At 48.2% G+C, this 21,953-nt stretch overlaps 1 protein-coding gene across 1 annotated transcript in view; it reads left to right on the top strand.

Moving 5' to 3' along the window:
• Positions 1-21,953, top strand: part of TANGO6 (transport and golgi organization 6 homolog) — a 164,895-nt gene that overhangs the window by 122,121 nt on the left and 20,821 nt on the right. Inside the window, exons 16-17 of the mRNA XM_063945922.1 lie at positions 5,018-5,169; positions 5,558-5,671. Coding sequence (XP_063801992.1) covers positions 5,018-5,169; positions 5,558-5,671 — 266 coding nt within the window. The remainder of the gene's footprint in view (positions 1-5,017; positions 5,170-5,557; positions 5,672-21,953) is intronic.

Raw genomic sequence — 21,953 nt, 5'->3', positions numbered from 1 at the left:
TCATATAGAGCGTTCATGTGTAGCTGTAATCTCCTCTCAGCGTGTCATATAGAGTGTTCATGTGTAGCTGTAATCTCCTCTCAGCGTGTCATATAGAGCGTTCATGTGTAGCTGTAATCTCCTCTCAGCGTGACATATAGAGCGTTCATGTGTAGCTTTAATCTCCTCTCAGCACGTGTCATATAGAGCGTTCATGTGTAGCTATAATCTCCTCTCAGCCCGTGTCATATAGAGCGATCATGTGTAGCTGTAATCTCCTCTCAGCGTGTCATATAGAGCGTTCATGTGTAGCTGTAATCTCCTCTCAGCGTGTCATATAGAGCGTTCATGTGTAGCTGTAATCTCCTCTCAGCACGTGTCATATAGAGCGTTCATGTGTAGCTGTAATCTCCTCTCAGCCCGTGTCATATAGAGCGATCATGTGTAGCTGTAATCTCCTCTCAGCGTGTCATATAGAGCGTTCATGTGTAGCTGTAATCTCCTCTCAGCGTGTCATATAGAGCGTTCATGTGTAGCTGTAATCTCCTCTCAGCACGTGTCATATAGAGCGATCATGTGTAGCTGTAATCTCCTCTCAGCGTGTCATATAGAGCGTTCATGTGTAGCTGTAATCTCCTCTCAGCGTGTCATATAGAGCGATCATGTGTAGCTGTAATCTCCTCTCAGCACGTGTCATATAGAGCGTTCATGTGTAGCTGTAATCTCCTCTCAGCGTGTCATATAGAGCGTTCATGTGTAGCTGTAATCTCCTCTCAGCGTGTCATATAGAGTGTTCATGTGTAGCTGTAATCTCCTCTCAGCGTGTCATATAGAGTGTTCATGTGTAGCTGTAATCTCCTCTCAGCACGTGTCATATAGAGCGTTCATGTGTAGCTTTAATCTCCTCTCAGCACGTGTCATATAGAGCGTTCATGTGTAGCTATAATCTCCTCTCAGCCCGTGTCATATAGAGCGATCATGTGTAGCTGTAATCTCCTCTCAGCGTGTCATATAGAGCGTTCATGTGTAGCTGTAATCTCCTCTCAGCGTGTCATATAGAGCGTTCATGTGTAGCTGTAATCTCCTCTCAGCACGTGTCATATAGAGCGTTCATGTGTAGCTGTAATCTCCTCTCAGCCCGTGTCATATAGAGTGTTCATGTGTAGCTGTAATCTCCTCTCAGCACGTGACATATAGAGCGTTCATGTGTAGCTGTAATCTCCTCTCAGCACGTGACATATAGAGCGTTCATGTGTAGCTGTAATCTCCTCTCAGCATGTGTCATATAGAGCGTTCATGTGTAGCTATAATCTCCTCTCAGCACGTGACATATAGAGCGTTCATGTGTAGCTATAATCTCCTCTCAGCACGTGACATATAGAGCGTTCATGTGTAGCTGTAATCTCCTCTCAGCACGTGTCATATAGAGCGTTCATGTGTAGCTATAATCTCCTCTCAGCACGTGTCATATAGAGCGATCATGTGTAGCTGTAATCTCCTCTCAGCACGTGTCATATAGAGCGTTCATGTGTAGCTGTAATCTCCTCTCAGCACGTGTCATATAGAGTGTTCATGTGTAGCTGTAATCTCCTCTCAGCGTGTCATATAGAGTGTTCATGTGTAGCTGTAATCTCCTCTCAGCGTGTCATATAGAGTGTTCATGTGTAGTTGTAATCTCTCAGCGTGTCATATAGAGTGTTCATGTGTAGCTGTAATCTCCTCTCAGCACGTGTCATATAGAGCGTTCATGTGTAGCTGTAATCTCCTCTCAGCGTGTGTCATATAGAGCGTTCATGTGTAGCTGTAATCTCCTCTCAGCGTGTGTCATATAGAGCGTTCATGTGTAGCTGTAATCTCCTCTCAGCGTGTGTCATATAGAGCGTTCATGTGCAGCTGTAATCTCCTCTCAGCGTGTGTCATATAGAGCGTTCATGTGCAGCTGTAATCTCCTCTCAGCGCGTGTCATATAGAGCGTTCATGTGTAGCTGTAATCTCCTCTCAGCGTGTCATATAGAGCGATCATGTGTAGCTGTAATCTCCTCTCAGCGCGTGTCACATAGAGCGTTCATGTGCAGCTGTAATCTCCTCTCAGCACGTGTCATATAGAGCGTTCATGTGTAGCTATAATCTCCTCTCAGCACGTGTCATATAGAGCGATCATGTGTAGCTGTAATCTCCTCTCAGCGTGTCATATAGAGCGATCATGTGTAGCTGTAATCTCCTCTCAGCACGTGTCATATAGAGCGTTCATGTGTAGCTGTAATCTCCTCTCAGCGTGTCATATAGAGCGATCATGTGTAGCTGTAATCTCCTCTCAGCGCGTGTCACATAGAGCGTTCATGTGCAGCTGTAATCTCCTCTCAGCACGTGTCATATAGAGCGTTCATGTGTAGCTATAATCTCCTCTCAGCACGTGTCATATAGAGCGATCATGTGTAGCTGTAATCTCCTCTCAGCGTGTCATATAGAGCGTTCATGTGTAGCTGTAATCTCCTCTCAGCACGTGTCATATAGAGCGTTCATGTGTAGCTGTAATCTCCTTTCAGCACGTGTCATATAGAGAGTTCATGTGTAGCTGTAATCTCCTCTCAACACGTGTCATATAGAGCGTTTTTGTGTAGCTGTAATCTCCTCTCAGCGTGTGTCATATAGAGCGTTCATGTGCAGCTGTAATCTCCTCTCAGCGTGTCATATAGAGCGTTCATGTGTAGCTGTAATCTCCTCTCAGCGTGTCATATAGAGCGTTCATGTGTAGCTGTAATCTCCTCTCAGCGTGTGTCATATAGAGCGTTCATGTGCAGCTGTAATCTCCTCTCAGCACGTGTCATATAGAGCGTTCATGTGCAGCTGTAATCTCCCCTCAGCGTGTCATATAGAGCGTTCATGTGTAGCTGTAATCTCCTCTCAGCGTGTCATATAGAGCGTTCATGTGTAGCTGTAATCTCCTCTCAGCGTGTATCATATAACGCGTTCATGTGTAGCTGTAATCTCTCAGCGTGTCATATAGAGCGTTCATGTTTAGCTGTAATCTCCTCTCAGCGTGTGTCATATAGAGCGTTCATGTGCAGCTGTAATCTCCTCTCAGCGTGTCATATAGAGCGTTCATGTGTAGCTGTAATCTCCTCTCAGCGTGTCATATAGAGCGTTCATGTGTAGCTGTAATCTCAGCACGTGTCATATAGAGCGTTCATGTGCAGCTGTAATCTCCTCTCAGCGTGTCATATAGAGCGTTCATGTGTAGCTGTAATCTCCTCTCAGCGTGTCATATAGAGCGTTCATGTGTAGCTGTTATCTCCTCTCAGCGTGTCATATAGAGCGTCCATGTGTAGCTGTAATCTCCTCTCAGCGTGTCATATAGAGCGTTCATATGTAGCTGTAATCTCCTCTCAGCACGTGTTATATAGAGCGTTCATGTGCAGCTGTAATCTCCCCTCAGCGTGTCATATAGAGCGTTCTTGTGTAGCTGTAATCTTCTCTCAGCGTGTCATATAGAGCGTTCATGTGTAGCTGTAATCTCCTCTCAGCACGTGTCATATAGAGCGTTCATGTGCAGCTGTAATCTCCCCTCAGCGTGTCATATAGAGCGTTCATGTGTAGCTGTAATCTCCTCTCAGCGTGTCACATAGAGCGTTCATGTGTAGCTGTAATCTCCTCTCAGCGTGTCATATAGAGCGTTCATGTGTAGCTGTAATCTCCTCTCAGCACGTGTCATATAGAGCGTTCATGTGTAGCTGTAATCTCCTCTCAGCGTGTGTCATATAACGCGTTCATGTGTAGCTGTAATCTCTCAGCGTGTCATATAGAGCGTTCATGTTTAGCTGTAATCTCCTCTCAGCGTGTGTCATATAGAGCGTTCATGTGCAGCTGTAATCTCCTCTCAGCGTGTCATATAGAGCGTTCATGTGTAGCTGTAATCTCCTCTCAGCGTGTCATATAGAGCGTTCATGTGTAGCTGTAATCTCAGCACGTGTCATATAGAGCGTTCATGTGCAGCTGTAATCTCCTCTCAGCGTGTCATATAGAGCGTTCATGTGTAGCTGTAATCTCCTCTCAGCGTGTCATATAGAGCGTTCATGTGTAGCTGTTATCTCCTCTCAGCGTGTCATATAGAGCGTCCATGTGTAGCTGTAATCTCCTCTCAGCGTGTCACATAGAGCGTTCATGTGTAGCTGTAATCTCCTCTCAACGCGTGTCATATAGAGCGTTCATGTCTAGCTGTAATCTCCTCTCAGCACGTCATATAGAGCGTTCATGTGTAGCTGTAATCTCCTCTCAGCGTGTCATATAGAGCGTTCATGTGTAGCTGTAATCTCCTCTCAGCACGTGTCATATAGAGCGTTCATGTGTAGCTGTAATCTCCTCTCAGCGCGTCATATAGAGCGTTCATGTGTAGCTGTAATCTCCTCTCAGCGCGTGTCATATAGAGCGTTCATGTGTAGCTGTAATCTCCTCTCAGCGTGTCATATAGAGCGTTCATGTGTAGCTGTAATCTCCTCTCAGCGCGTGTCATATAGAGCGTTCATGTGTAGCTGTAATCTCCTCTCAGCGCGTCATATAGAGCGTTCATGTGTAGCTGTAATCTCCTCTCAGTGCGTGTCATATAGAGCGTTCATGTGTAGCTGTAAGTGTGAGAGCATTAACGAGGCGTTTCTTACACCGGCTATGGCCGCGGTGCTTTCCTCCGCACTTTTTTCCTATGTGGGAGGTGTTCCGTGTTAGTCTTGGGAGTATGTCGGCTGGTACGTTAGATATTGCCGTCATTAGATCGTGTTTAACCTTGTGTCCCATGTAAGCTGTGCCCTCAGGTCTTTAGTGTATACTGCTACATACAGTCGTGTGGTGACACATTCTGTTTTCCGCATCGTCAGTGTGTGCATACAGAACTGCCCACAGCCCGGATGCCGCTGACAGGCGTGTAGCAGTAGTGGACAGCCCTGGTCTGTTATTATAAGATGCTCCCTATCGGCAGGGTTATTACAATACGATAGAACATAATGGAACGAGCTCACACATTTTTACTCCATTCCTTCATCTGCAGGGAACATGATTCTCCAGCACAGAGACTCTCTGGTTAATGTCTTCCTGAGGGGTTCCCGGGACCCGGACGGCTCACTGAGGGCTAGCAGCCTTTCCAACCTTGGTGAGCTCTGCCAGCAGTTACAGTTCTCGTTGGGACCTATCATCCATGAGGTAGGTTACTGATATCTTCCCAATGACTCTCTCTGCACCTTGCCGAGGATGAGGTCACACGGGTGTTTTAGGGCCCTGGTGTTCCAGCCGGGAGCCGCAGTGTCCTAAAGTGATGAAATGCTCAGACGGCGAAACGCGGAAGAAATTGGGGGAAACTGTTCCACCATAACTGTTTTAGCTGTGTCACCATGTGTTTGCTTTGGTGTGAGAGGGGCAACATCATTCCGGATACATATCGCTGCTGAGTGGGTGCGGACTCGGCATATTGTCACATTAGAAATCCGCGGCTTTGACGCATTTCTGACCGCTGGCGTGACCATATCCTAGTGATGCAGTTTTCAGTCACGTATACCTGTAACACAGCTTGCATTTATTTCCCTTTCTACAGGTGAGCTCCTGTCTATCAGCCTTGATCCGTACTGACCCGGAGGCGCAGGTGCGAAGGGCAGCCATTCACGTGGTCGTCTTGCTCCTGAGAGGGCTGAGTGAGCGAGCCACAGAGGTAAATATGTTCGGGAGTCAAGGCTTTATCTAAACGCCTTCCGGTTTTTCCCTGTTCAAGGCTGTATATGTGGCACCGGGCTGTGTGCAAAGCTGGATCCGGGCTGTCTTTGTGTGTAAGTCCCAGATCCGTACAGCACATGCCAGTCACTATTATATCCCGGTTACACCGAATCTGTCAGACAGCACAGTTACATGCACTACATAGATAATTACAGAATGGCTGCTGGGGTGTTATTGCAGATCGTCACTGCAGAGATAATAACACTCACTGACTCCTAAACCTCATCAGGCATCTTTCTTGTTTAAAAATATAAAAAAATCAATAAAAGTGTTTAGAAAAACATACAAAATGGTTGACAGCCAACTCTTATATCCTATCCGGAGGATTGCTTTTGATTATATATAAAATAATCCCTGAAAAGACGCATGTTGGCTCTGCACCCAGCGTGTGAGGAGCCCTGTGCAGCATCATTGTGGTTTATATCCAGTTCCCTGTGCATCACCGTGGTTTAGGTCCAGTCCCCTGTGCAGCATCACCGTGGTTTAGGTCCAGTCCCCTGTGCATCATCGTGGTTTAGGTCTAGTTCCCTGTGCATCATCATGGTTTAGGTCAAGTCCCCTGTGCATCATCGTGGTTTAGGTCCAGTCCCCTGTACATCATCGTGGTTTAGGTCTAGTTCCCTGTGCATCATCATGGTTTAGGTCCAGTCCCCTGTGCATCATCGTGGTTTAGGTCTAGTTCCCTGTGCATCATCGTGGTTTAGGTCCAGTCCTCTGTGCATCATCGTGGTTTAGGTCACGTTCCCTGTGCATCATCGTGGTTTAGGTCCAGTTCCCTGTGCATCATCGTGGTTTAGGTCCAGTCCCCTGTGCAACATCACCGTGGTTTAGGTCCAGTCCCCTGTGCAGCATCACCGTGGTTTAGGTCCAGTCCCCTGTGCAGCATCACCGTGGTTTAGGTCCAGTCCCCTGTGCAGCATCACCGTGGTTTAGGTCCAGTCCCCTGTGCAGCATCACCGTGGTTTAGGTCACGTTCCCTGTGTAGCATCGTGGTTTAGGTCACGTTCTCTGTGCAGCATCGTGGTTTAGGTCACGTTCCCTGTGCATCATCAGGGTTTAGGTCCAGTTCCCTGTGCATCATCGTGGTTTAGGTCCAGTTCCCTGTGCATCATCGTTGTTTAGGTCCACTCCCCTGTGCAGCATACAGTGGTTTAGGTCCAGTCCCCTGTGCAGCATACAGTGGTTTAGGTCCAGTGTCCTGTGCAGCATTGTGGTTTAGGTCCAGTCCCCTGTGCAGCCTCGTGGTTTAGGTCCAGTCCCCTGTGCATCATCGTGGTTTGGGTCCCATCCCCTGTGCATCATCGTAGTTTAGGGTTAGGCTGCAATGGGATTGTTAGGGTTAGGCTGTGGGGGGAGGTTAGGGTTAGGCTGCGCTGGGATTGTTAGGGTTAGGCTGTGGAGGGAGGTTAGGGTTAGGCTGCAATGGGATTGTCAGGGTTAGGCTGTGGGGGGGAGGTTAGGGTAAGGCTGTGGGGGGGGAGTTTAGGGTTAGGCTGTACTGGGATTGTTAGGGTTAGGCTGCGATGGGGTTGTTAGGGTTAGGCTGTTGGGGGAGGTTAGGGTTAGGCTGCGATGGGATTGTTAGGGTTAGGCTGTGGGGGGAGGTTAGGGTTAGGCTGCGATGGGGTTGTTAGGGTTAGGCTGTGGGGGAAGTTTAGGGTTAGGCTGCGCTGGGATTGTTAGGGTTAGGATGCAATGGGATTGTTAGGGTTAGGCTGTGGGGGGAGGTTAGGGTTAGGCTGCGCTGGGATTGTTAGGGTTAGGATGCAATGGGATTGTTAGGGTTAGGCTGTTGGGGGAGGTTAGGGTTAGGCTGCAATGGGATTGTTAAGGTTAGGCTGTCGAGGGAGGTTAGGGTTAGGCTGCGATGGGATTGTCAGGGTTAGGCTGCGAGGGGATTGTTAAGGTTAGGCTGCGCTGGGATTGTTAGGTTTAGGCTGTGAGGGGAGTTTAGGGTTAGGCTGCGATGGGATTGTTAGGGTTAGGCTGTGGGGGGAGTTTAGGGTTAGGCTGCGCTGGGATTGTTAGGGTTAGGCTGTGAGGGGAGTTTAGGGTTAGGCTGCACTACTAATTAATTTTGGTAAGGTATAAAGGCTTGTGGGAACCAGTGGTGGCAGACCTTTTATAGTATATATAAAAATAAAATGCATTTGTACGTGTGCCTGCTGTTACATAGATCTATCTATCTATCTATCTATCTATCTATCTATCTATCTATCTATCTATCTATCTATCTATCTATCTATCTATCTATCTATCTATCTATCTATCTGCCTAGTGGATCCCCCTGCCTTTTTACCTCATACGTACACTCACTGTTGGATGTCGGAGACCTAGCACAGCCCCGGCAGGGTTAATGCCATGCGGCGTAGTATAATGCCATGCGGCGTAGTATGTATGTCCAGGGTCCACAGGTTATCCACAGGATAACATTGGGATATGATGGAGCGACAGCGGATTGGCACCAGACGATCACAAGCTTTCATTCCTCCCAGGATGCAACGGGCTCGTCCATATAACCCCGCCCACTGGCTCAGGCAAATCAGTTTTTTGTTTGGTGCGGCAGGAGCCGGACCATGGTCAGAGGGCTGCTGTTCTGGGCAGCCCTAAGCTTTCTTATTTTATTTTTTATAGTCTTACTATGTTTTTTGAGTGATCTTTCCTAACAGCGTCTTATACGCATATTGGAAAGAGTCGCTCCAACAACTCTCCGCCGGGTCGCAACAACGCTTACCCATGCGTACTGTGCTGTCTCGGCGGGCGTCTGTGTCGGATATACTAGCAGGTCCAGCAGACGTTACCAGGCTGTGGCCGGAGCACAGGGAGAAGGTAAGGCATCGGTACCACGTAGTCGGGGAATACGGACACAGCCGCACTGTATTGGGAGGAGACTACCAAACAGTAGCTGACGCGCCGCCACCACGGGTGCTCCAGCGCTAGGCCTTAGGGATCATAAGGCACCAGGATTAGCATGAGGCTGCGATCCCTAGGGTTGATGTCAGCGGTGGGGAGTTAGACGCTCATGACCAGTTTCCGCGAGTCTCCCGCCATGAACTGATTGCCTCACTTCCGTCTCAGACGCTACCACAAGGGGTCTCGTTTGCAGCATAGGCCGCTACGTCTGTGTTCACTAAGCGCTACCGCGAGGAGACCCGGTCGCAATACAGGCGTCTGTATGACCGGTGCGTCTGTGTCCACTTAAGAGTTCCCGGAGCGGCAGTGCACACTAGTAGCGTCTGGAACCACTCAGCGTTCGCTAACGTATTGATCGATCTTGGAAGTGAGGTGAGTCTCCCTGTATCCCACTCTACTGAGTACGGGTTATACAGCACTAAATTTCTATCTACTTTTTGTCAGTATGGATAGTTAAATTTAAGTGCCTATTGCATATTAGTCTGTGTACATTACTGTGGTTTTCTTCGCATTGCGTCTAAATACTTTAAGATCTGCATAAAGCAGAATTCAGTAATATGTACTCCTACATACTTTAAAATGTGTTTGTAGTTGATTATGTGCTCATATGACTAATATATAACATGTGACTGACTGCTAGTGTGATTGCTGACTTTAATATATGTTTGTCAGTTGTTTCTTCTGATCCTCAATGCCGGTGCATGGGTATGGTCAGATTGATATCACTTTAGAAGGTTAAAGTGATTACAGTCACAAATTGTGTAGTACACTGTGAAAGTGCTGATTATTTATCATGTCTAAGAGCGGCAAAGGTGACGAGGGTACACTCACAGCAACACCAACACTCATATCTTGTTTGTCTTGCAAAACTGTATTATCCTCTCAGGATCTGGTACAGGATGGGTTATGTGCAAATTGTTTTGCGTTTCAGCAGATTACAAGGCAGATCCCTGTTCAACGTCAGATACAGATAGATCCACCTTGGGCGATGTTTGCACAGACCTTGTCCAGTATAGCTGAACAGGTAATTCCTACAGCTTCACTACCAGGAAGGGGGTACACAAATTACCCATACATGCAGCTCCCTACTTACGGTATATCATTCTCCTCACCAGCTTCTCCTAAAAGACCAGCTGATAAACCAAGTGTAAGTAAACCATCAACTTCACAGGCTACACAGGATGATTCATCGGATGATGAAAGCTCTATATACTCTACTTCGGCATACGAAGAACAAGTAGAAGGTCTTAGCTCAATGGATATAGCTGAGATAATTAGAGAATTAAAGGCTATTCTAGCCTTAGAGGATTCAGCAGAGCCTGTGTTAAACGGCGCAAAGCAGGGAAGACTGAGTTTCCAGGGTCAATCCAGCTTACGGAAATCATGGAAGAGGCTTGGGCTACACCCAGTAAAAAATATAGAATTCCCAAAAAATGGGATTCCAATGATCCTTTCTCCTTCATCCACTAGGGGCCACTGGAGTGTAGTTACAATGGGGAAATAGTAGGCAGTAGTTGGGAGCTGGCACTTTAAAATTCTCACACTGTGGCTAGCTCCTCCCCTACTATCTCCCCTCCAAGCCAGTCTTAGTTTAGTGCCCGAGGTAGCTGGTTCACTTGGGTTTAGCTGAAGAATTTTTTCTTTTTTCTTTATTATTTTATTTTTCTTTCACACACTCACAGACTGGCAGCTCTGCCACTGCCAGTCTGCACCGCGGGAGCTGCCGGCGGGGTCCCATCGCAGCTGCGTGCGGCTCGGGATGGGCCCCGGCTGAGGGAGACACTGAGCTCTCCTGAGTTGGCCGGACACCGCTGCGTGCGGCGCGTGTCGGGGCCACTCCATCCAGCAGAAGATTCCGGCAGCATGGCAGCGGTGAGTATCAAAAATGGCCGGACACCGCTGCGTGCGGCGCGTGTCGGGGCCGCTGGGTCGAAACGCCTGACGGAAGGAAGCGGTGAGTACAATCTCCCCCCCTCCCCCTCCAGACTGATGTATGTTTTTACATTTTTCAGTTTCAGTGTTTTAATACATGGATGGACAGGCTCCCCTATACTCTCCAGTCAGACAGGCTGGAGTGCATGAAAGGCTTACTAATTTGAAATTGGCGCCATTATGTGGGGGGCAGAGCTTCAGCCCGCTCTGTAAGCGGGCTCAGCGCTCTTCACTCCCCGGCTGCAGCATACAGGCAGCCGGGTGATAAATTTACATATATCATATATCTGTGTAATAATTAGCATAGCTCTCATGGCAGAGTGGTAACACCTATGGTTACGATGCCCACGAGCTAGGGTTCGATTCCAGCAAAGGACACACTCTCCCCGGCCGCAGCATACACACAGGCAGCCGGGTGATAGTGCGGTTTTTAATTTGAAAGTGACCGGAGCAGGGGGGCGTAGCTAACTCCCGCTCCGTTCGGCGGGCTCAGGCTTTCCGCTCCCCGGCCGCACATCGCTCCCCGGCCGCAGCATACAGGCAGCCGGGGGATGCATGGGCGCTTTCCGCTTACTATACAGCGGATTTGAATTTGGCGCCGAAGCGGAGGGGGCGGAGCTAACTCCCGCTCTGTACGGCGGGCTTTCTCCGCTCCCCAGCCGCTGCAGCATGACGAGACGCCGCTCCACGCTCCCCGGGCCACTGAAAGCTCCTTTCCTCTCCTGGCTGTGCAGGGAGGATTCTTTACATGTATAAGGTATGAGGGGGGGGGGGTGAAGCTTATTCCCCCCGATGGAGGCTCCCAGCTCTCATTGTCTCTAGGCAACACACCTGTCTCTGGAGTTTGTAGCTTTTCTGTGCAGTGTGCTGCAGAAATATTGTTACATCTTGCTTTGGCTACATTCCTCCTGCAGGGGAGTCCTCTGCCCCATTTCAGACATTTAGATCAGGGAATCTGCTCTATTACAGGAGCTGGGACTCAGCTCATTAATAATTAAAAATCTACTGTGCAGTATTTCTTTACCCTACAAATACACAGTATTTATCTACCCTATTAGGTGCACAGTAATTATCTACCCTATTAGGTGCACAGTATTTATCTGCCCTATTAGGTGCATGGGTTCACTGTGGTGTGTGTATATAGATATATATAGGGCAGATGGTTCAGGGGAAGAAACTTTCTGCAGGATTTCTTGAACCATTGGAGGTAAGTCCACTTTGCTTTCTCCTACTTCTGCCCCAGCTCCAAGACAGACCTTTACCGGTCTTTCCTTTAGAGTTTTACCGTGCCCTTTCAGGCTTTCGACTCCACACGGGCGATATCTCTGTCGCCAGGGGATCTCAGGGCAAAAAGGCTGAAGCAGAGGTTCAACATCCTCGGTCCAGTCTGATTTTACATCATCCTATACACACACTAAAGGTCAGACTTTCCTACCACCTGGAGGGTCCCAGGGTAGACGCAGGTCGGTGGGAGAAGGCTTGGGCGGTTACAGACTAGATTTGGGAGTACAACCGTCTCAGGAGTCCCTCGGCAGGGGTTGGCCGATTTACGATGACAAGAGAGTCATACTGCAGGCGGCGCTCCATATGCTTCTAACCGCAAAGGGTGTTGATCCCTGTTTTTTACATATCATTTGAATCGGGACAGTTCTCAGGCCTTTGTTTCTCTAACGTCCTAGTGGATGCTGGGGACTCCGTCAGGACCATGGGGAATAGCGGGCTCCGCAGGAGACAGGGCACATCTAAAAAGCTCTTTAGGTCACATGGTGTGTACTGGCCCCTCCCCCTATGACCCTCCTCCAGGCTTCAGTTAGGTTTCTGTGCCCGGCCGAGTAGGGTGCAACCTGGATGGCTCTCTTATAGAGCTGTTTAGAAAAGTCTTTTTTAGGTTTAAACTAATCAGTGATACCTGCTGGCGACAGGATCACTGCAACGTGGGACTTAGGGGAGAGACTTGCAACTCACCTGCGTGCAGGAGGATTGAAGTCTTAGGCTACTGGACACTGAGCTCCAGAGGGAGTCGGAACACAGGTCAGCCTGGGGTTCGTCCCGGAGCCGCGCCGCCGATCCCCCTTACAGACGCTGAAGACGGCAGAGACGGAGGTCCGGTGACAGGCGGCAGAAGGCTTCTCAGTCTTCATAGAGGTAGCGCACAGCACTGCAGCTGTGCGCCATTGTTGTCTCACAGGCTCACTGACACGGTCACGGAGGGTGCAGGGCGCTGCTGGGGGCGCCCTGGGCAGCAATATAAATACCTAATTTGGCAAAAGAAATACACCACATATAGCCATTAAGGCTATATGTATGTATTTTAACCCAGGCCAGTATTAAAAAACCGGGAGGAAAAGCCCGCCGAGAAAGGGGCGGAGCTTATTCTCCTCAGCACACAGGCGCCATTTTCCCTCACAGAAAGGCTGAGGGGAAGGCTCCCATGCTCTCCCCTGCACTGCACTACAGAAACAGGGTTATAACAGAGAGGGGGGGCAATGATTTGGCGATATAAATATATATTAAATGCTATAAGGGAGGAACACTTATATAAAGGTTGTCCCTGTATAATTATAGCATTTTGGTGTGTGCTGGCAAACTCTCCCTCTGTCTCCCCAAAGGGCTAGTGGGTCCTGTCCTCTATCAGAGCATTCCCTGTGTGTGTGCTATAGGTCGGTACGTGTGTGTCGACATGTATGAGGAAAATGTTGGTGAGGAGACGGAGCAAATTGCCTGTAATAGTGATGTCACTCTCTAGGGAGTCGACACATGAATGGATGGCTTACTTATGGAATTACGTGATAATGTCAACACGCTGCAAGCCGGTTGACGACATGAGACAGCCGGCGGACAAATTAGTATTGGTCCAGGCGTCTCAGACACCGTCAGGGGCTTGTAAAAACGCCCATTTACCTCAGTCGGTCGACAGACACTGACACGGACACTGACCCCAGTGTCGACGGTGAAGAAACAAACGTATTTTTCCTTTAGGGCCACAAGTTACATGTTAAGGGCAATGAAGGAGGTGTTACATATTTCTGATACCACAAGTACCACAAATAAGGGTATTTTGTTGGGTGGGAATAAACTACTTGTAGTTTTGCCTGAATCAGATAAATTAAATGAAGTGTGTGATGATACGTGGGGTTCCTCCGATAGAAAGTTATGGGCGGTATACCCTTTCCCGCCAGAAGTAAGGGCGAGTTGGAAAACACACCTTAGGGTGGATAAGGCGCTCACACGCTTGTAAAAACATGGCGTTACCGTCTCCAGATACGGCCGCCTCAAGGAGCCAGCTGATAGGATGCTGGAAAATATCATAACAGTATATACACACATACTGGGTTATACTACGACCAGCAATCGCCTCAGCATGGATGTGCAGCGCTGAGGGGGCTTGGTCGGATTTCCTGACTGAAAATTTTGATACCCTTGACAGGGACAAGATTTTATTTACTATAGAGCATTTTAAGGATGCATTTCTATATATGCGTGATGCGCAGAGGCATATATTGGATTCTGGCATCAAGAGTAAATGTGATGTACATATCTGCCAGACGAACACACGACAGTGGTCAGGTGAGGCAGATTACAGACGGCATATGGAAGTATTGCTGTATAAAGGGGCGGTCCATTGGACCTGGTGGCCATGGCAACAGCTGAAAAATCCACCTTTTATTACCCCGAGTCACATATCGGCAAGAAAGGACACAGTCTTTTCAGTCTCAGTCCTTTCGTCCCCATACGGGCAGGCGGGCAAAGGCCAGTCATATCTGCCCAGGGGTAGAGGAAAGGGAAGAAGACTGCAGCAAGCAGCCCATTCCCAGGAACAGAAGCCCCTCACAGCTTCTGCCAAGTCCGCAGCATAACTCTGGGGCCGTACAAGCGGACTCAGGTGCGGTAGGGGGTCATCTCAAGAGTTTCAGCACGCAGTGGGCTCACTCGCAAGGGAACTCCGGGATCCTACATGTAGTATCCCAGGTGTACATTAGAAATTCGAGACGTCTCCCCCTCACACAATTCACAGGCTGTATTCCCAGCAGGTGATAATCAAAGTACCCCTTTTACAGAAGGGGGTAGTATTCCACACTATATTGTGGTACTGAAGCCAACCGGCTCGGTGAGATCTGAAATATTTGAACACTTACATACAAGCGTTCAAATCAAGATGGAGTCACTCGGAGCAGTGATAGCGAACCAGGAAGAAGGGGACGATATGGTGTCACTGGATATCAGGGACGCTTACCTACAGGTCCAAATTTGCCCTTCTCACCAAGGGTACTTCAGGTTCCTGGTACAGAACTGTCACTATCAGTTCAGACGCTGCCGTTTGGATTGTCCACGGCGCCCCGGGTCTTTACCAAGGTAATGGCCGGAATGATGAATTTTCTTAAAAGAAACATGGACGCTTTCCTGATAAGGGCAAGGTCCAGAGAACAGTTGGAGGTCGGAGTAGCACTATCTTAAGTAGTGCTACGACAGCACGAGTGGATTCTAAATATTCCAAAATCGCAGCTTTTTCCGACGACACGTCTACTGTTCCTAGGGATGATTCTGGACACAGTCCAGAAAAACGTGTTTCTCCCAGTGGAGAAAGCCAGGGAGTTATCCGAGATAATCGGGATCCTCCTAAAACCAGGAAAAGTGTCAGTGCATCATTGCACAAGAGTCCTGGTAAAAATGGTGGCTTATTACGAAGCAATTCCATTCGGCAGATTTCCCGCAAGAACTCTTCAATGGGATCTGCTGGACAAATGGTCCGGATCGCATCCTCAGATGCATCAGCGGATAACCCTATATCCAAGGACAAGGGTGTCTCTCCTGTGGTGATTACAGAGTGCTCATCTTCTAGAGGGCCGCAGATTCGGCATTCAGGATTGGATGCCGGTGACCACGGAGGCCAGCCTGAGAGGCTGGGGAACAGTCACACAAGGAAAAAATTTCCAGGGAAGTGTGATTAAGTCTGGAGAATTCTCTCCGCATAAATAAGCTTAGAGCAAATATATAATGCTCCAAACTTAGCAAGACCTCTGCTTCAAGGTCAGCCGGTATTGATCCAGTGGGATAACATCACGGCAGTCGCCCACGTAAACAGAAAGGGCGGCACAAGAAGCAGGAGGGCAGTGTCAAAACTGCAAGGATTTTTCGCTAGGCGGAAAATCATGTGATAGCACTGTCAGCAGTGTTCTTTCCGGGAGTGGACGACTGGGAAGCAGACTTCCTCAGCAGGCATTACCTCCACCCGGGAGAGTGGAAACTTCATAGGGAAGTTTTTCAGCATGATTGTGGACCGTTGGCAAAGACCAAAGGTGGACATGATGGCGTCCCGCCCGAACAAAAAACGGGACAGGTATTCCGCCAGGTCTTGAGACCTTCAGGCGATAGCTGTGGATGTTCTGGTAACACCGTGGGTGTACCAGTCAGTGTATGTGTTCCCTCCTCTGTTTCTCATAACCAAGGTATTGAGAATTATAAGACATAGAGGAGTATGAACTATACTAGTGGCTCCGGATTGGCCAAGAGGGACTTGGTACCCGGAACTTCAAGAGATGCTCACAGAGGACTAAGGGCCTGGGGAGCTAAGATGGGACTTGCTTCAGCAAGTACCATGTATATTCCAAGATTTACCGCGGCTGCGTGTGACGGCATGGCGGTTGAATGCCTGATCCTGAAGGGAAAAGACATTCCATAAGAGGTCATACCTACCTTGGTTAAAGCCAGGAAGGAGGTGACCGCACTACGTCATCACCACATGTGGTGAAAATATGTTGCGTGGGTAAGGCCAGGAAGGCTCCACGAAGGAAATTCAACTAGGTCGATTTCTGCACTTCCTGAAAACAGGAGTGTTTTGAGCCTCAAATTGGGGTTCATTAAGATTTAAATTTCGGCCCTGTAGATTTTCTTCCAGAAAAAAAAAAAAAAAAATTGACTTCAGTTCCTGAAGTCCAGATTATAAAGGGTGTATTGCATATACAGTTTTTTTTTGTGCCTCTAGGGGCACCGTGAGATCTCAACATAGTGTTGGGATTCCTTAAAATCATATTGGTTTGAACCGCTCAAATCTGTGGATTTGAAATAGCTCACATGGAAAGTGACCATGCTGTTGACCAATATCTCACATGGAAAGTGACCATGTTGTTAGCCCTGGCCTCGGCCAGGCGACTGTCAGAATGGGCGGCTGTGTCTTACAAAAGCCCATATTATAATTTTCCATTTGAACAGGGCAGAACTGGGACTCGTCTCCAGTTTCTTCCTAAAGGGGTGTCAGCGTTTTCACCTGAAACAACCTATTGTGGTGCCTGAGGCTACTGGGGACTTGGAGGACTCCAAGTTACTAGACGTTGTCAGGGCCCTAAAAATAAATATATATATATATATATATATATATATATATATATATATATATAGTTAGGACGGCTTGCTGTTTATATTGTATGCACCCAACAAGCTGGGTGCGTCTGCTTCTAAGCAGTCTATTGCACGCTGGATTTGTAGTACAATTCAGCTTGCACATTCTGTGGCAGGCCTGTCACAGTCGAAATATGTAGATGCCATTCCACAAGGAAGGTGGCATTCATCCTGGGCGGCTGCCCGAGGAGTCTCGGCATTATAACTTTGTCGAGCAGTTACGTAGTCAAGGGAGAACACGTTTGTAAAATTTTACAAATTTGATACTCTGGCTAAGGAGGACCTGGAGTTCTCTCATTCGGTGCTGCAGAGTCATCCGCACTCTCCCGCCCGTTTGGGAGCTTTGGTATAATCCCCATGGTCCTGACGGAGTCCCCAGCATCCACTAGGACGTTAGAGAAAATAAGATTTTACTTACCGATAAATCTATTTCTCGTAGTCCGTAGTGGATGCTGGGCGCCCATCCCAAGTGCGGATTGTCTGCAATGTTTGTACATAGTTATTGTTACAAAAAAAAAAAAAAAAATCGGGTTATTACTATTGTTGTGAGCCATCTTCTTAGAGGCTACTTCGTTTTGTTATCATACTGTTAACTGGGTTCAGATCACAAGTTGTACGGTGTGATTGGTGTGGCTGGTATGAGTCTTACCCGGGATTCAAGATCCTTCCTTATTGTGTACGCTCGTCCGGGCACAGTACCTAACTGAAGCCTGGAGGAGGGTCATAGGGGGAGGGGCCAGTACACACCATGTGACCTAAAGAGCTTTTTAGATGTGCCCTGTCTCCTGCGGAGCCCGCTATTCCCCATGGTCCTGACGGAGTCCCCAGCATCCACTACGGACTACGAGAAATAGATTTATCGGTAAGTAAAATCTTATTTTTCTATTCACGTTCCGAAGCCAGTTGGCTCGGCCAGGCCTATTCTGGCCTTAGAATCCTTTCAGTCTGTGATTGCTAGTTGAACAAGAAAGGGAGTTTTACGCGTCCCTTGTCTTCAGGGATGCCTGTTTACTGATTTCCGTTGGGTTTCCTCATCGGGCTTTACTCAGAGTCGCATTACAGGATTCTCATTTTCACTGTAAGTCCTTTCCTTTCGCTCCCACAGGGTTCAGGAAGATCACAGAATAACTCTTTTTCAAGGGGTTGACGTTGGTTCCCTAATGGGACAATCTACTGCTACTATCCCACTCTGTACATTACGTGGCTTCTGAAGATCCGGAGGATCCAGGAGCTTCTGGTTCGACACAGATCCAATTTATGCTCCTCGTAGACGTTTTTTTCAACACGGTCCGTCAGAGGATTTTTCCTTCCTCGGCATCAGGTACTCTATTTTTTCAGTCAAGTTGCGACGCAATGAGTGGTCGCCTACATTCCCCTCTGAGCGGGGGACAACAATCTTCTTTCCAGGTCAGGCCACCAGGTCAGACTCCTGGGTGAGGGAACATTCCCCGGAGTTTTGTCAGCTGGTCTGCTGTGGGCGGAGATTTCGAATCGACCTCAGGGCGTTCTGACTGACTCTTTAACCCTTTACTACTCACGGACGTGAGCTCTGATGGCAGTAGCCGAGGATGCCCTTAGGGCTCCTGGAAGTTTCTGGTTATTCTATCCTGCCTCCTTTTCTATTTCTACCTCACTTTCGGTAACACAGGAGGAGAATATGCGTGCTAGTCCTCTCGGTGGCTCTGGTTGGGCCACCCATGACTTGAAGATACGGCTACAACTGTTGTCGGTAGAGGAGCCTTGGCTCCTACCTCGACTGGACTGTCTACTTCAACAGGGTCCTTTTCTTTGTTCAATCTTACACTGGTTTCATTTAACCGTGTGACTGTTCACGAGACCTCAGAAGGGAGGAGTTCCCTAGTTCGGTTAGGCCTACTAGGCCCCGATTTCAGAAGTCTGTTACCTCTTCTCGCTTTTGCCGCTTTTGGAAAACTGTATGGGACATAATAAGGACAAAAGGGGGTTTTCCCCTTCTTTCAGTTACCATTCAGCCGTAATCTTTAGTTTCTCTGGGAGGTTTTGCTCCGCTGCGCTTCAAACCACATTGACCTGAATTTTCAGTCCCTGCCTTTTTCGGTTTTCTTCCAAAAGAAATTAGCCTGGCGCCCGTAAGTTCGGGCTCTCTTTCAGGGAGTACTTTATTAGCAACTCCCCCGGCTGAGCTTCGGCCTCAGCGGTCGTTTCTTCCAAAGGGCATGTCCGTTTTCCATATAAATCTGACACTAGTGTTTTTCAGTCCTCTCTGACTGTTGTCAGGGCTCGCTGACTTTCTCTACAGAGGTCTTAGGCTATTCGACGAAGGGTTTTTTCTTCTTTATTCTGTACGATGCTCCCGTACTAAATAGCCGGGGTCCCAGCATATGCTGGGCTGTTGGATACATCTGACCATCAGACAGTCTTCTTGGCGGTTGCTCGGGAGCCTCCGTTTTCCATTTCAGCGCACTTTACGTGCGTGGTGGGACCTTCGTGGGCAGCTGCCCATGGGGTCTCCATGAATACTTTAGGTCGGGCGGCTACTTGGTCCGGCCGTCATACGTTTGTCAAATTCTACAAGTTTGACACTTTTGCGGCCTCTGCATCACAGTTTGGCCGAGCGGTTTTACAGGACTCTCAGCGCTCTCCCACCCGTTTTGGGAGCTCTGGGACGTCCCCATTGTAACTACACTCCAGTGGCCCCTAGTGGATGAAGGAGAAATCAGGATTTTGGTACTTACCGATAAATCCCTTTCTCCGATTCCACAGGGGCCACTGGACGCCCGCCCAGCGCTGTTCCTCCTTGTTTTTTGCTTAACGGTTTGCAGATCACCATATGACTGCTTGTTGAGTTCGGGCTAGCCGGTTGTTTGTTAGGTTCTGTTCCAGGTTGGGTTTGTGTTATCCTGGGTTACAGGGCGTCATTAACCTCCTCTACCTTACGGTTTGTTTATTCCAGCTCTCCTCGGGCACAGTTTTACGTAGACTGGCTTGGAGGGGAGATAGTAGGGGAGGAGCTAGCCACAGTGTGAGAATTTTAAAGTGCCAGCTCCCAACTACTGCCTACTATTTCCCCATTGTAACTACACTCCAGTGGCCCCTGTGGAATCGGAGAAAGGGATTTATCGGTAAGTACCAAAATCCTGATTTTACAGCTGGGGACTGTTTAAAATGGGAAATGGCTCCCAAAGTAGATACGCATGTCATTCGATTAGTGCGAAAATCTATATTGCCTTTGCCATCAACGTCATTGGATGATGTCACGGATAGGAGAGTGGATGGTTTTCTGAAAACCATATTTTCTCTGTCGGGGGCATTCATAAGGCCAGCCATGGCTTTGTATGGCAAAAGCAGTTGCTGCCTGGATAGAGGTATTGGAAGACGGTCTTTCAGCGCCTTCAAGGGAGCAGGAATCCTATGTAGCACACATAAAACAGACTGCAATATTCTTGGAAGAAGCAGCGTTAGATATGGCACTATCGCCTCCAGGGCATCAGCTTCAACAATAGCTGCTCGCAGAGCACTTTGGTTACGTACATGGAAAGCTGATTCAGAATCTAAGAAGGTTCTGGAATCTTTGCCTTTTACTGGAAGCATTCTGTTTGGTAAAGAATTGACAGATATTCTGGAGTCAGAAGCAGACTCCAAAAAGGTCAAATTTCCTTCCACATATAACCCCAAACATAGGGGTCCCGCTTTTCGGCCCTTTGGGTCACAAGGAAAAGCGAAAGGAAAAAGTAATTGTAAGCAGCCCCAATACAATAAATTTGGTAAGGCAAAAAAACAATGGGCTACCAGAACGCCAGCCTCAAAACCTGAGAATAAGCCATCAGTTTGATGGTGCGGGCCCCCTCCTGGGGGACCCCATGGTAGGGGGCCGACTTCTTCTTACGTTTGCACAGATATGGCAGCAGTCTACAACAGATGCCTGGGAGCAAGAAGTGGTATCTCAGGGTTATGTTTTCCCTTCAAGAAGCATCCTCCTCGAAGATTCTTCTGCACCAGCCCATCTCGGGTAGAGACGAAGGCCAGAGCCCTGCAAGAAGCAGTTCAGAAATTGCTTCCATCAGGAGTAATCATTCCAGTACCCCCTGCAAAACGGGGACAGGGGTTTTCCTCCAATATGTTTTTGGTTCAGAAGCCAAATGGGTCATTCGGACCAATTCTCAATCTCAAAATGCTGAACAAGTATATTTGGGTCCCATGGTTTCACATGGAGACGCTACGCTCCATAGTTTTGGCCATGGAACCAGGGGATTATATGGTATCCCTGGATATTCAGGATGCTTACCTACATGTTCCTATAGCACTGTCCTATCAGTGCTATCTCAGGTTCGCCATCCAGCAGCATTTTTCAGTTCCAGGCATTACCTTTTCGGTTAGCCACGGCACCCAGAGTATTTACCAAAATCATGGTGGTTATGGCAGCTTATCTCCGCAAGCATGGGATAAGAATTTCTCCATACCTCGATGACCTGTTAATTCTAGCACAGTCACAGGAAATTCTCCTGGACCATCTGTAACAGACAATAACATGTCTGCAGAAACACGGGTGGCTCATAAATTGGGCAAAATCGTCTCTAGTTCCGTCATAATGGATGATTCACTTGGGGGCTATACTGGATTCAAGTCTACAGAAAATATTTTTACCTCGGGACAAGATAGCCAAGGTACAGTCAAGGACTCAGGAGTTGTTACACAGTCAAACAATATCAATCCACGCAGCAATGCGACTGATGGGTTTGATGGTATCAACATTCGACATGGTGGAGTATGAACAATTCCACTCAAGACCTCTGCAGCGTCTGATTCTGGCCAGATGGAATGGAATACATCAGACAGTAAAGAAACAGACAATGGTACTTTCACACAAGGTAAGAAAGTCATTAGCCTGGTGGCTACAAACATCACATCTAAGCAAAGGGAGACCCTTTTGGATATCAGATTGGGAGATCCTGACAACAGATGCCAGTCTTCAGGGCTGGGGAGCGGTGTCCGGAAGATTA

Source organism: Pseudophryne corroboree, chromosome 11 (assembly GCF_028390025.1).
Source record: "Pseudophryne corroboree isolate aPseCor3 chromosome 11, aPseCor3.hap2, whole genome shotgun sequence".
Classification (NCBI taxonomy): Eukaryota; Metazoa; Chordata; class Amphibia; order Anura; family Myobatrachidae; genus Pseudophryne; species Pseudophryne corroboree.
The sequence above is the reverse complement of the archived record's forward strand: the minus strand, read 5'-3'. Positions and strand labels throughout refer to the sequence as shown.